This window comes from Carya illinoinensis, chromosome 4, assembly GCF_018687715.1.
Source record: "Carya illinoinensis cultivar Pawnee chromosome 4, C.illinoinensisPawnee_v1, whole genome shotgun sequence".
NCBI classification, from domain to species: domain Eukaryota; kingdom Viridiplantae; phylum Streptophyta; class Magnoliopsida; order Fagales; family Juglandaceae; genus Carya; species Carya illinoinensis.
The window spans coordinates 42,938,258-42,953,861 of record NC_056755.1 but is presented as its reverse complement, the minus strand read 5'-3'; the positions used below and the strand labels follow the sequence as shown (position 1 = coordinate 42,953,861).

Here is a 15,604-nt window from a genome sequence, read left to right as displayed (position 1 = left end):
ACCAATTGCTTATCAAATTTTAGCTTGTTGCATGTATTCATGATCATATGTCGGCCAATATCAATCCTTTTAGTTGTTATTTGAACATGTTACGAGAATAAAAACAACTTCTTGTCAATACAATTCATCATTTTATTTGTTATTAAGAGTATTATCTTCCACGTCGGAAGGCTACTATCCTTTAATATTATATTATATATATATATATATATATATATATATATATATGTATATATGTTATATATGGAGTTGCTGTATTTCAACTTCTAGTCAATATGCAATTATATATGAGCATATATACTCCTTTACTTGCCCCATTGTCAAGCAATATCCAATTAATTTAATGAACAAATTATGAACGAGGAATAATCATCCACATAATAAAATAAAATAAAAAACGAAACAAGGAGTATAACATATACATGTCAAATGGTACCTACCGACACATTTTTTTTTGGTAATGGTACCGAAAAAGAAAGAAAAACATGGGTGGCCCAAGATGGTGCATGCATGGAAAACTGACGATTGAAAAGTATTCCAAGATTTTGTCATTTTCCCAAGGTCCAGCTCGGACAGCCCATTATACATACATACATACATATATATATAACACTAGCTAGAGATCCTAATTACAAATTAATTAAGCCACTACTAGTATTAGTCAAGCAATTAATTACCTATTAACGATCATTAATATCAATATATATAATATTATTGATATATTATCGTGCCAGCATTATATATAAGTGCATATTAATGCACAATGCCATGTGAATATCACCATCGATCATTGTCAAATGTCTATTATAGGATTAGAAGTTCAAAGAAAGATAAATAATTAAGAAGGTTATTTATATATATAGACACACACCTATATACATACATACATACATATATATATATATATAGATATTGATAAGGTCACGAGAGAGATCGATCATAGGCATGGAACATGAGTACCTTCGGCTTGGGCAAATATGATTTATTTTTGTAGATCATTGCTTATATTTCGACAGATCGAGTCTTAGATGATCTTATATTATAATATATATATATATATATAAATAGTTATGTGATTCCAAGATTGGTTTCTTAGACTTCACAAATTAATAAGGGTTTTGAGAGCAATATTTGCATATAAAGGGCTCATGTGGACGTGAAATATGGTAGGGACTCCCAACTTGAAGTAGTAGTACTGTTAGTGGGGACAAAGCTTCGGACAGCCTTGTTTGAAAGAAAGAAGGAAAAATGAAACTTCTTTAGTAATAATTACTATAGCCATTCATATATATGCATAAAGTAGGTGCCAATGAGAAACCAAAGTACAAAAACCACCGGGTTGTCATCATTTCGAATAAGAATTCCTTTATTCAAAGATTCTATTTATTATTCTTATATATCGTATCTTTTTTATTTTTTATTTATTTTGTTATTAAATACGTAATATATAAATAATGAATAGAAGGATTTAATTAGTTTAAAAAAATAAAATTAAAAAATAAAATTCAACTCATTACTATTTTCATTTCAACTAAACTCAACACATTTTTATATAATGGCCTAAAAATAAATACATAGTCTTAGGATTTTCATTTAACATAATTTTTTTTTAACATTCACTTTTCAAGAAAACTTGTACGGACGTGTGCAAGGAAAATATCAAATAAAAAATAGAGTTTATATATATAGACAATTGTGGCAACACTCACAAGATTATATATACATTAATTGCAAAGTCTAGCTGGAAAGAATCATATAATCTAAATTATAAATCAAATACATATATTTAATTTTGAGTTGTATACAAAAATAACCATATCATGCACAACTAGCTAGCTAGTACTATATAATAAAAAAATATTTTTTAAATTCAAATAATTAAAATAAAAAGAAAATTTTAAAAGCCAATATTTTATTAAGTAGTTGTGTAAAAATTATTAATAGTTTGTCACTTTCTAATTATTCTTGCTTAATTAATTAATTTTATACATATATATATATGTGCAAATGTGGTAATTAAAGAGATGAATAAATACCAAATATAGGAGTAGTACTAGAAAGAAATCCTCTGACTGCTTTAGTTTCCCCACCCAAATATTCTGCTCTACTTTTCTTACCCATTCAGCCATACATATATACATTTTCGGTTGAAATTAATGTGCGATTCGACACTAAAGTTTCCACTTCTGTTGTCATGATCAACGATGTCGACGTGATTCTTGTCTCCAATAATATCAATTAGAGGGCTGCTAGTGTTGTCCAGCAGTGACCGCTGGCGTATCAATAAGAATACTAGTATTGATTTTTTTATATATATTTTTAAAATTATATTTTTTAAAAATTAATTATATATATATAAAATAACTCTCACATTAAATTATACATCTTTAAATCAAATAATAAAAAATATATATTATTATTTTTACTTTTTTCTTAAAATTATTATTTTTATATATTTTATAATTAGCGCTAAAAAATACCAATTATATATATCTAAATATTATCAATTTTATATATCAAAATGACCACTTTTATCAATAAATATTAATATATACTAAAAAATCACTTTATGTCATCAAGTTAATATAAATTTAATATATTAAAATCATCTTAATATAAATTTCACAAAATTGATATTAATGTGTAAAAGAGAGAAAAAATAGTAAAATAATATTTGAAAAGTGAATTGTGCTTCTTCAAACTTGAAAAAATATTATTCATAGCTATACAAAATTTTGAAAATGCATAATCTAATGTAGACTAGTTTAGAATGATATTATACAAATATAAAAATGAATATGAAGATGCATAAGCCATTGCCAATGCTCGGTGCTATCAAATTTTTTTTAATATTTTTAATTTATAATTTTTAACATGTTTAAATATTTTTAAAAAATATTTTAAAAAATTAATATATTAATAGTCACTTTCTTAATCAGTAAGTAAAAAAATTTAAAAATTAAATGTATAAGCAGTCAAAATAAGATGACAAAATAGAGAGACAAATTAGCATTATTCTATGAATTAAGGTCCTGTTTAAATAGTGAAATTGTTTCATCTCATCTCATCATTATAATTTTTTTAAATATTCACACAAAATATCATAAACAATTCAACTTTTTCAAATTTTAAAATAATAATAATATTAAAAAAATTCTAACAATATTTTATTTAATTTCTAATTTTCATTTAAAATTATCTCATCTCATCTTATCTCACTATCTAAATTACACATAAATTGTCTTGAGGGTATTATATAAATAGATCAATAGATCATATATATAGCTATCCAGCTAGGTTATGAAATACATGTATATATTGATGAATCATAAAATTAGATTTTAATTTATAAGTTTCTATGCGGACGTAATATCATCATCAGTCAACATTATTTGATAATGATATCACGATAAAAAAAAAATATATATTAAATACAATCTTAATGTGTATAAATTTTACTTATTGATTTTTAAATAAACATAAGGTTTATTATTAAAAAAATATTATGTATATTAATTATCCACTTTTTAAAAAATACGAATATACAAACCCTACCACTATAAATATAAGAGTTTTGCTATATACAAGCACGGTCGCATACTAATCTGTATATCAATATCGATTCATTCATACTTAAAATTTAAATTAACATTGTTTTTAATAAAATTTATTTTTTGATCAATCACATTATATTGATGTACAGATTAATGTATAATTACTTGTAATTATATTTTTCTAAAATATAATTTCTTTATCACAAAAATCGAGAACCACTAATATTAATAGTAAAACAAACAGAAACTAATTGTTGTGGTCAATATTAGTTGAGCCACGTGGACACTCTGATATTCACGATGATATAGTCGGTGATCTCTATCTAATATACATATCGTACCAGCACCATCCGTGTCCAATATTAAAGTAAATTAGCACGACAGATCGAGAGTCGTTATCAGATATTAGTGGTCTTGATATTTCGTCCATATGATCTGCTACCAATTAGGTGCATGCGCTTATGAATTTTTAATAATTTATGTGTTATAAACATATGTATTTGGTGGATGATCTTAAGAGTATTTTTTATTATATTTCGTATTATCTCTATATTTTTTGTACATGCGATTTATGAGTTTATTATAGTCATGAGTTATGTAAACGTTGCATACTTATTTTTTTTAAAAAAATATAATTTATTAATTATATAAATCATATATTTACTTAATTTTTTTTTAAAAAAATACACAATATTTATATATTCTAACGTTACAAATATCATTTCTATAATAAGTAAGTGTCGCGAAATGCATAGCCACAATAATGGATGATGATCGTGAGGCATATTATGGCTGGAGGCTATACATGCACCTATCTACCTAGCTAAAGAATTAGTGCATGGGGACAAGCTTTGAAAACATCCCTTATTAATTTAATTTTCTTTATTTTCTTAAAAAGGCTTCTATAATTGCCATCATCCATGCATGTCATTATATGCATGATCAAGGACGACGTACGTGCATGCCCCAAATTAATTAGTACAAATTAATTAATTTTTTAATATAAAATAATTATTTTAATAAATTATATTAGTATGAAATGTATAAAAAATACGTAAAAATAATTATATATAACAGAATTCTTAACCACAAAAAAAATTATATAAAAATAATTTTAAAAACTAAAATTTAATAGAAAAGTGAGTTTTACAATGACTTAAAAAAAAAAAAAAAAAAAAAAAAAAAAAGCAGAAATCTCGAAATTAAGTAACAAAACTTCATGATATATGAAAGGCTTTAATTAAACCTAGCGGCCTGGCCAGCCGGCGCATCAAATTAGGCTTAGAGTAATTGATGATATACAATATTATTAATGGAGATCACAATTATCATGCATGACGAACAAACAGTAGTCATTACTTAATTTGTTCGTGTCAAATGGCGCATAATTTTTTTTATTTTATTTTTTATAAGAAGCATGTCATTAAAACAGAAACAACACCATAACCATTAATGTTTATCTACACACATACATAAGAGACTGAAGAAAATCAGGTAGACTACCCTTCCCAAACACTTGGATTCACAATATGCCAAGTATGCTTTACCAACTTGTGTGCCCGTTCATTGCCTAATTAACGCCCAACATGCTGTATATAACAACATTGGTGGAAGAATTTCATCATATCCTGAATATCTTTAAGCATGTTACCAAAGAGAGACATGGACACTCCTTTGTCTTGGATGGTTTAGACCATTATTAAAGAATCACTCTCAATCACCAAGTTTTTTTATTTTTTTAGGAACAGAATCATTTCATTAATATAAGAATCATCATCTACTCCAGTTCCACAAAAAGCACATAAACCATCTCTTACAACCTGCATTTTTTTCAAGTTAACTCTTGTAGAAAGGCCATTCTTACAAGCTCTCAATGCAAAGACCTTTATCTTGTTAGGAAGGTTTAACCTCTAGAGCCCCTTCCAGAGACACTTCTTTTTCTGTTGCATTAGATGACTAAACTTGCCTAACATCCTGCTCCAAAGATATGAAAAGTTTGTAAGCACTCTTCACACTATACACACCACTCTTCTTTAGCTCTCAGATTAACTTGTCAAGATTATCACTTGGATTGATTAAGATTCTAAACACCTCTGTTGCAACAGTTGTTGAAAGCAGCTGGTTCACCTTCTCAACATCCCACCATCAAGTATTCTGGTCAATAAGTGATTCAACTTTTTGATAAACGTCCAGCTCTACCTCATGAACATTATGTTTCAGTTGTCTGTATTTAGGAACTCAGTAATCAGTCCAAAGATTTATCTCACTTCATTTTCCCACCCTTCATCTGCATCCCATCTTCATACTTTTTTTGACTCATCATATGCCCCTCCATGCATACGAGGGGGAGTAACTCAACTTTGCATTCAGAAACTCTATATTGGGGAAGTTTTTGGCTTTATAAATTTTATGCAATAGGGTGGACTCCTCATTTATAATCATTCATCCTTGTTTTGCAAAAAGGTTTATATTAAAGAGCTTGAGATATTTAAATCCCATGCCTCCATCTAACTTAGATTCACACATTTTTCTCCAGCTAACTCAATATATTTTATTCTCCTCATGCTTCTGTCCCTACCAAAACTTAGCTATCATTCTTTTCAACTCCTTACAAAAATCATCAGGTAACTGAAAGCAGCTCATAGTGTATGTAGAAATGGACATATCTACAGCCTTTATGATAATCTCCTTCCCTCTTTGTGACAATAGTTTCTCTTTCTAGCACTTCAATTTCTGTCAGACTCTATGTTTAATCTCAGAGAAAATTGATGTTTTGCACGCCCAACAATAGGTAGTAATCCCAAATATTTATCATATTGTTGATGCTTCTGGACTCTCCATAGAGCTAGAAGGCCTTTTTGTTGGATGGTTGGAACATTTTGCTAAAAACCATTACTGTCTTTGTTCTATTGACCTTTGTCCAGATACTTGCTCATACACTTCGTGAGTTTAAATAACTGTTGGATCCTCATATTCTCCCGCATATTAGCCTTACAAAACAAAAAAAAAAAAAAAAAATCATCTATAAAGAATAGATGATTAATCCGAGGAGCCCCTCTACATATTAATTTGAATACCTTTGAGTTAATTCTTAGCTACAGCTTGTTGAAGTAAATAGATAAGGCCTTTAGTGAAAAGTAAAAACATATATGGAGATAAAGAATCCCCTTACCTAAAACATCTAGATGGAATAATGAGACCTTTAGGCTCACCATTTATCAATATAAAGAAAGAAACATTGCTTACACAAGTCATAATCAAATCAACCCAATGTCTGCTAAACCCCATTTTAACCATAGTGGACTCTAGGAAAGATCAACTAACTATATCATAGACTTTACTCATGTCCATTTTAAGAGACATAGACTTTACCCTTTCTTTTCTTCCTAAAAAAATGAATGATTTCATGAGCTACAAGTACACTATCAGTGATTAGACACCTAGGAACGAAAGCACTTTGAGACAATGAAATTACATGAAGAAGAATACCCTTAAGAATATTAGCAACCACTTTAGAGATTAGCTTATAGATCAAATACAAAGGCTTACGGGTCTATACTCAGCAATAGAAACAAGGCTCTTTTCTTTGGAATCAAAGTAATAAAAGTATAAATTATGGACTGAGGAAACTGACCAGTATTGAGAGCTTTGAGAGCAACAATTGTCACTGATCTTCCCACTATATGCCAATACTTATGATAAAAAAAAAAAAATAGAAGTCATCCCATCAGGCCCTGATGCTTTGGTTGGATTCACTTGCTTGATAATCTCATTTATGTCTACTTCTGTGAGTCTCTGAGACAACACCTAGTTCATTTCATATGTTACTCTTCCTTTTAGGCCATCAAGAAAGTCCATATTCTCACTCTGATCAGGGCAGTGAACAAAGTTATGAAGTAATCCACAATAATCTGGTCCCTTCCTTCCTTCACATGCCAATTCCCTTCCCCATCTTGTACTCCAGTGATAAAGTTTTTCTTTTTCCTTTGGGAAGCTTTCCTATGAAAGTATTTGGTGTTAAGATCCCCCTCATTAAGCCATAAAGTTTTTTTTTTTTTTTTAATCTTTGTCTTCACATGATTTCTTCCTTCTCTAACCATTGCGGCCAACTCCCCTCTGGCCTCTTTTTGTAAACATTCACATTCTGATTTTGAGGATCTTCATTATGAACCCATTTTAGTTTAAGTCTTGCCTTCTTTATATTCAAATGAACTTTTCCAAAAGTAGTTTTATTCCACACTTCCAACTTTTCACTGCATCTAGAGATTTTTTTTTTCATAATCCCATGCATATCATCCATTCCTACATGAAAATGCCAAGAATCAGCAATCACTTTCTCACATTCTTCATTGCCAAACCACATAACTTCAAACAGAGCCGCTTCTAAGCAGTCGGGCCAATTTTCACCTAATAACAGCCTTCCACTGACATTATGCCACCTCAGAAATTACACCAAAATCACTCTACACTCATTCACATGTGATAGAAAAGGGCAAAGAGAACAAAGATTGGAAACTAAGGAGAAGCTTCACGTTTCGATTTACGCCAACTGTTGTTTCATGCCCACTAGACTTCCACTACCAGCATCCACCTCCACCAGTCCACCACCGCCATTCTGACACCGAGTATTGCCCACCATCTCAGTCGTTCACTCACCCAGGCCGATTTCACCCCACGACTCCATCGCCCATGGCTTCTTTTGAACTGTTTCTCATGTTTTAATAAAGACCAACCCACCCAGATACTTAAATTGAGATGTGATTGTGATATGCTAAAATCATGTTCTTACGAGTCTCAGTTCAATCAATTTACACCATTTGAAATCTTGAGAAAACTAGTTTTCAGAATCCAAGTGATGAGGGATGAGAGAGAGAGATCGAGATGTTAGAGGCATAAACTGATTTACCCAAAAATGATTTTGCTAGTTAGGTAAAAAAACCCAGATGCAAAGATATAGAGAATGAAAAAAAATCTCAAAAATTTTGAACAAACCCAGATTTGAAACAAACCCAAGTGAAATCTCAAAGATACACCACATGCCATACGTCAAGCATCTCTCTCTGTCCCTCTTTCACTTTTCTTTACAACTTTGTCGCTCAGATGAGTTTTTCCACAAATTTTCTCGGAGTCCAGCCACTCTTGCTACAAAGCTTTTAGATATGCTTCATGACTCAACTGGGAGAACAAAGATGTAGTGAATTGAGCCAAACCAATAATCTGTAGGTGGGCGATGGAACAAGTTGGGGATTTAAAATGTAATTTCATTTGAAATGTAATCTGTTGGTACTTTATACCGATTGATTGAAGTTTTTGCTGAAGAAATTGAATTGAAAGACATGGAGCACAGGGGAAGGGACTGCGAAGGGGAGGGGGGCTGTGTCTCTTTTGATGGAAAGCCTAAGTGTCTAAAAACTATTGGCAGGCTGTTATGTGTGGATTTTTAGCCGGACCGACTTTAAGGAATTCTCAACTTCAAATCTAAATAGTCTCTTTTCCCCTCTATAAAAACCATCTTCATTGAGTTGCAAAAGAACTGGAATATGATCTTAATGGGCAGCTATTCCATGCTTAATCTTTGCTATGGGGAACATATTTGACCAACTAACATATTTTATAAATGAACTCTAGCCCATTACACCAGGTGTAGTTTGAACCATGATATCCCATATCAGATAAGGCACAATCATCCAAGACCTGTCTAAAATCAATCATTTGCTTCTCAAGTCTGTCTCTACCACCACTTTTCTCCTGATTGCATAACACCTCATTGAAATCCTCAAATGACACATAATTAATTACAAGTACTACCGATAAAAATAAAATATCTATAAATGAACTCATGTTGAAAAGAAAAAATAGAGCTAGCAATGCAAGCAAATTAGGCTTATATATGCAGATGATCTATACTGATCCTATATTTGGGTAGTCGCTAGCTATAAATAGCCGCTAGCTAGCTGGATTATTTGATTGATTATATGAATTTATCTTCTTCTTTTTTCCTAAGAAAGCATATTATAAATACATTTAACAGTTATAGGATATAATAATCAATAGGGTGGGAGGCCCTAACATTCATCCCAAACCAGTAAAATAATAGAAGACATAAATAAATAAATAAATAAAATAAGGATCTGGGGCCAATGACTTGACCCCCTACTCATTTCCTATAAGGAGAATTCGCTTAAAGTGGTTTTGATACAGATTGAAAATGGATTGTAATACTATATATGACCGAAAGTGGCAGTGAAGTGATGTGTGTTGCATTTTGCTGGTCTAGACTAACTATTATAGACTTGCACTACCTCTTTCGCACAATCCTTGGTTGGAGAAAGTAAGAACATAGGAAGAGAGCAAACTAGAGATGTGTCGAATTGCCGAGGAATGACTATGGTGGCGCGTGCCAAGCGCCACGCTAGGAGAGTGGATGGATGGTCGATTTTAAAGGATCCAAGGTCATTGGCCCTGAAAATGCCACGAGTGAAAGTAGTAAGCACTCCTCAATGTGGCAGCATTTGAATCTCATACGCAGTTTGAGCCCACTTGTGGCTCATGCGCTACTCCTTTCTATATTCTGCTTCGGCCATCTGAAAGATTGGCGGTTGAGGAGTCCTGCAGTGGGGCTCATGGCAGTCTTAGGGGGTCGGAATGCAATAGATCAGTGATTCTCCTTGTCATGGACGGAAAATTAGAAAAAAATGAGTAGAAAACAACCTATACAATTTCTGAACAAGCTAGAAGGAAAGAGTAGAAGCTTTACCCCTCCTCTGGGCTGAGAGGATGAGATGTTCAGGTCTTTTGGTAGAGAGCAAAATGGCCACTGGAGACAAAAAGAAGAATGTTTTGATAGAGCTTGTTTATAATATAAATTTATCTTACATGTTTTTTTAATATATTGCAATTGAAAAATAATAAATATACTTCACTTTTTACAATACTTTACACAATAATATTTTAAGAAGAGAAATAACTTTGTAAAATACTTTATATATAAAATACTTTGAAATACTTTTACTTTTCAACGTATATTATAAAATATGTTGTGTAGATTACTCTTGCAATTTAAGGTTGTGTTTGATTGTTGAACCAAACTCAACTAATCTCAAACCAATCATTAATGAGATCTACTATATTTTTTTTAGCTTTTCATAAAAAAGTTAAACTCATCTTAAGTTACTTCATATATTTCAACCTAAAAAGTTAAATTGATATTAATAGGATTAATAAAATATTATTATTCATAACTCATTTCAACATCTAAACATATCCTAATTAATATCTACATGTAAGCAGAGAGGATAATGATACTCCTATAATGAAAGCCACTAATAGTGGCCACATATTCTTTTTATTTATTTATTTAATAATTAAGGAAATGTTTTTAAATGATGTTGTGAGTTTTTTCTAAAAATAATATTTAAAAATATAAAAAAAAAAGTATAAAAATAGATTTTTTTAAAAAATATCAATACTGTATTCGGTGTCCACCATCTATGACTTTCTTACGTGGCTGTAGCAGGATACAAGCAGAAAATGAACCCACCGTGATAACGTACGTGCGACGTGACATATATGTGCAATAATTAATTGTGATCGATGCCCATACATGATCATGTTATATATGGCTATGACAACCCCCAAAAAAATATCTTCTTCCATATTTTTTCCCCCTAGCTAGCTTCTATATAAAGGTGTTCGTTTGGGTTAGGCAATGATATATTTAACTAGCTAGTGATCAAGAGCAGAAACAAGCTAGGGAAAACCTTTCCTTAACAAAATATATGATCTCCCCTGCAGCCTCCATTATAGCTTGTATAAGTTTGGGGCAGGCAACGTACGACATACATAAGCTAGGTGTACTCATCATGATGTCCTAACTAACAACGTCGTACGGTACGTAATTTCATGCAGCATGCTAGCTTAATTTGGGTATTTGTTTTTCCCTAATTTTCCTTGAACTGGTTGGTTCTAATTTTTTCGTTTGGTGTGGTAGTGCTTTCATCTGAGGCTGTTGTATATTTTTGCAAATTATTTAAGCCGTTGTGTTGAACGTTAACGTTTTGGTTCTGATGTTTAGCAATTCCATGCCATGAATACCATGCAATTAAATATATAGATTATACATGATATTCTTCTGCATATATAGAAGTACGTTCTGGGGCCGGAAGAACGTTGATCAGCTAGTACAGTGATCTTAATTAATCCTGATCTGATTGAGTAGGGAACATTAATAATGCATGATGATCATGAAGTACCGGTTTGCAAATTAATTCTCTTCGATGAATAATTTTACATACAATCGTAAAGTGTGTAAATGTCTAATAATCTTTTTAAAAAATAATGAGATTCATTATTAAAAAATTAATTTTTTTTTTAATATGAATTTCATATTTTATTCATTTTTTTTTTTAAAATGCAGTTATACAATTCATGATTACAAATATCTTTTCTCATAATTGAAAACTCAACTATATATTACTTAATGCTTCAATTCCATATTCTTTGACTTGCTGCATGTTAACAATTAATTAGTCACACTAATATTTAATTAATCGTACGTGATCAGGGTGTTGTGTATGGCTTGCTAGCTATTTAAGTGAAAATGTCAATTTCTTATACACTGCCTGCTGGCTGCATGTGGGCGGCTCTGATCTATTGGAATATATATATTCTCTTGGCTTTGTTATATATTGCCGCACTTGATCCCTGTGATCTCAGCTGCTTTCTGTCTGAATGTGCGTTTGGCTTGGTTGGGATATTTTCTGTTGGCAGCTCATGCACGCGCGTTGCTGATCTTGAGTTCTAAAGAGACGCATGATCTTTGTCTGAAGGCACCATTTCATGTGGGGTATAATTCTGAATGTAATAATATTCTAGTTTAAAGGTGGCTGGGGAAAGTGCTTTAATCACTACTAGTCTATTGCGTGGGTCCATGTCATAGAGTTTGAATCTTCCCTGGCTAGCTAAAATCACTAATAAAACCAGTTCCGCTTCGTAAATTATAGTCAGTAATATTGAGATCTATATATACGTATATATACCGTTATAATTAACTTACCTAGTACGTACGCTCTGCGTAGATTATAATTTATATTCTGTGTTACAGCACATGATGTTGTTGTACTTACGTACACAGCTCTACATGGAGAATCATGTTTAATTCCTTGATATTTATATTATATGTTTTCAGGGACAATATTATTTTCAGCTGTTTGGCGCAAGCATGCACGGGGACGGGAGCAAGTTTTTCTGTCACTAGATCTCCTATTCTCTTCTCTTCTCGTGAGGTATTTTTTCTATTACTGTTCATGTATTTCGTTTGCCGGTGATTGTCGGTACGTATTCTTCAATGAATTCAAGATATAATATCCTCTTATATATGTACGTACGTGCTTCGAATAATACACACTTTTGGTCAATCCTTTCGACGTTCCTGAAATGAGAAAAAGAGTTTTTTAGCATGTCTTCGATCTGTTTCGAGAGTATAGTCATGATGATCTATTTCTACCCAGAAAACTAAAGCCTAATTTTTTCATGAAAATTAGGACTTGGTCTTCCATAGTATTGTTGCGCCCACTGTCCATATTTAAATGCTGATCATGGCTTCATGTCTATATTTAATGAGTAGCCATGTTCAACCATATATGAACCTTTATTAGATCCTCGCTTCACACCATTAAAGCAACTCTTCTGCTTCTGCAATTCCAAGATTGACAAACCATGGATCAGGAACTTGTTTCAAGCTGGCCTAATGTTCAGTTCGTACCTGACTCTTACGTGCGCCCACCAGAAGAAAGACCCGGGAAGCTCGTTCTTAGTTCGTGCAAAACAAATATTCCAGTTGTTGATCTTGAGGGTCATGATGAAACCCAAATCATTCTGCATATTATGAAAGCTACCAAGGACTTTGGGTTTTTCCAGGTGCAAACTCATGAACCCATTGTTTTCTCTCCCTTTATTTCTTTATTTTTTACTTTTATCTTCTGTTAGCTAGCGTCTCAGATATAAAGTTTCTGATCAAAGTTCTTTGAAAAGAAATCATCTTTTAGCATTTTTTTTAACTCCTGCAGCTTGCATCATGTATCTCTAGAGTTACAGAACTCTACGATTGATTCGAGGATATATGAACCTAGTCTTCATCAATGAACAGACGAAATTGAAAAAAAAAAAAGAAAAAGAAAAGAAAGATATAATAATGATCAAAGTATGAATAGTCGATCGTCATTTTTATATATGCATGTTTCGATATGATCTTTATCATGTAAAGTTTACATTTCCTGTCCAAAAATGTGTTAATCAGGCCATCAATCACGGAGTTCCCAAAGTATTAATGGATGAAGCAATGGCTGTTTTCAAAGAATTCCATGCCATGACTGAGAAGGACAAGACAAGTGAAGGCTCCAAGGACCCCAGTAGAAACTGCAGTTTCTATAGAAGTAGTAAAAATTACCAGACTGAGGATGTTCATGTGTGGAGGGATGTGCTTACACACCCTTGTCACGATCCTCTGGAGGAACATATGAAATTTTGGCCTGCAAAGCCAACAAGATACAGGTTATATGTAAAATTAAAGCAGCAGTATTTAATTTTCTTTATTTTTAGACGGAACTCCAATTTTATTAATAATTAATTTTCTTTGGATTAATTTTCTTTAATTGATCATACAATTAATTAAAAGTCTATATACGTACAATTAATGATTTTTTTTTTCTTGACAATTATACCTAATTAAACTGATCATCATTTTGCTATTGGCATGCAATTAATACACAGGGATGTTGTCGGGAAGTATGTAGTAGAATTGAGAAAGCTAGGGGAGAAAATTTTGGAGCTGCTTTGTGAAGGATTGGGACTTGGTGCTAGTTATTTCAGCAGTACTGGACTTAGTGGGAATCCTGTACTGTTGGTGAATCATTATCCTCCATGTCCAGACCCAAGCCTGACCTTAGGATTAATCAGACACATGGACCCTAGCCTCATTACCATATTGCTCCAAGTAGAAAATGGACTTCAAGTCTTCAAAGATGGTGAATGGATTGCTGTTGAACCTCTTCCTCATGCCTTCGTATTAAACGTAGGCCTTGTGTTACAGGTATGTCTTCATGAATACTACTTCTTGCCGATAGTTTTTCTCTTCTTTTTTTTTTTTAATTTATTTTGAATAACCCTCGTATTAGCTTGTTATAATAATTTTCTTGGTAAAAGGCTTTAATTAATTTGCATGAGAATGTTCATGACTCTGAGCTGTAGATTATAAGCAACGGGAAGCTTAAAGGTGCTGAACATCGAGCAGTCACAAATTCAACACTTGCTCGAACATCCGCTGCCTTCTTCATTTATCCTTGTAATGATATCGTTATTGAACCAGAAAAGGCTCTGACAAATGCATGCAATCCCCCATTGTTCAGATCCATGAGATTTAAAGAATTTCAAAGTAACTTCTTGTCTAGATATGCCAATTCTGAGGCAGTGCTGCAATTTTTAAGCACTGGGCATAAGCACTGATCAATGATCATGAAGCATGCAAGAGAACGGATCGTGAAGATGCACGCTATCATTTGAACTAGGAGCTAGACAATTAATATATATATATATATATATATATAATTAAGATTAGACGGAAATGATGGCATCAACAGGAAATCATGAGGATCGATGAAGCTATGTTGCTATATATATAGGTATATATTTTGTGTAATATAATATATATGACTTTGTTTATATACTAGTGTACCTTTTAAAAGATCAAGACTGGATGTTTTGCGTAACGAGAAGTGTTATAAATATAAAAAAATTATATAAAATTAAATTTATAAACTGTTGTGGCTTTACGTGAAGTGTTAGATCTACTTTATCTTAAAAGTAATTTTATAATCTGACGTACTGCATCAAACCATATCAGTTTATAAATTTACTTTCGTATAATTCTTTTATAGCTGAAGTATTTCTCTTTCTTAAATTAATTAAAAAGAAACTGATAAATATTCTTTTAAAAATGATAGAAAGGTCATTTAAAACATACAATTACATGCTTTAATTAATAAGTGATGGAA

The 15,604-nt window shown here is 31.6% G+C and overlaps 1 protein-coding gene across 6 annotated transcripts; it reads left to right on the top strand.

Annotated features, from left to right (window-relative positions):
* The first annotated feature begins 11,264 nt into the window (after positions 1-11,264).
* Positions 11,265-15,322, top strand: LOC122307809 (hyoscyamine 6-dioxygenase-like). Of its 6 annotated transcripts, none has more exons than XM_043120908.1 (7): positions 11,265-11,444; positions 12,324-12,399; positions 12,742-12,838; positions 13,281-13,472; positions 13,852-14,105; positions 14,325-14,643; positions 14,802-15,322. In XM_043120908.1, the coding sequence occupies exons 4-7, from the start codon at positions 13,440-13,442 to the stop codon at positions 15,054-15,056; spliced, it is 861 nt and encodes a 286-aa protein (XP_042976842.1). In that variant the 5' UTR covers positions 11,265-11,444; positions 12,324-12,399; positions 12,742-12,838; positions 13,281-13,439; the 3' UTR covers positions 15,057-15,322. The 6 variants fall into 6 exon arrangements, with proteins under 6 accessions (XP_042976842.1, XP_042976837.1, XP_042976841.1 ...); XM_043120903.1 differs by having other exon boundaries at positions 13,261-13,472; XM_043120907.1 differs by lacking the exon at positions 12,324-12,399.
* The last annotated feature ends 282 nt before the right edge of the window (positions 15,323-15,604 follow it).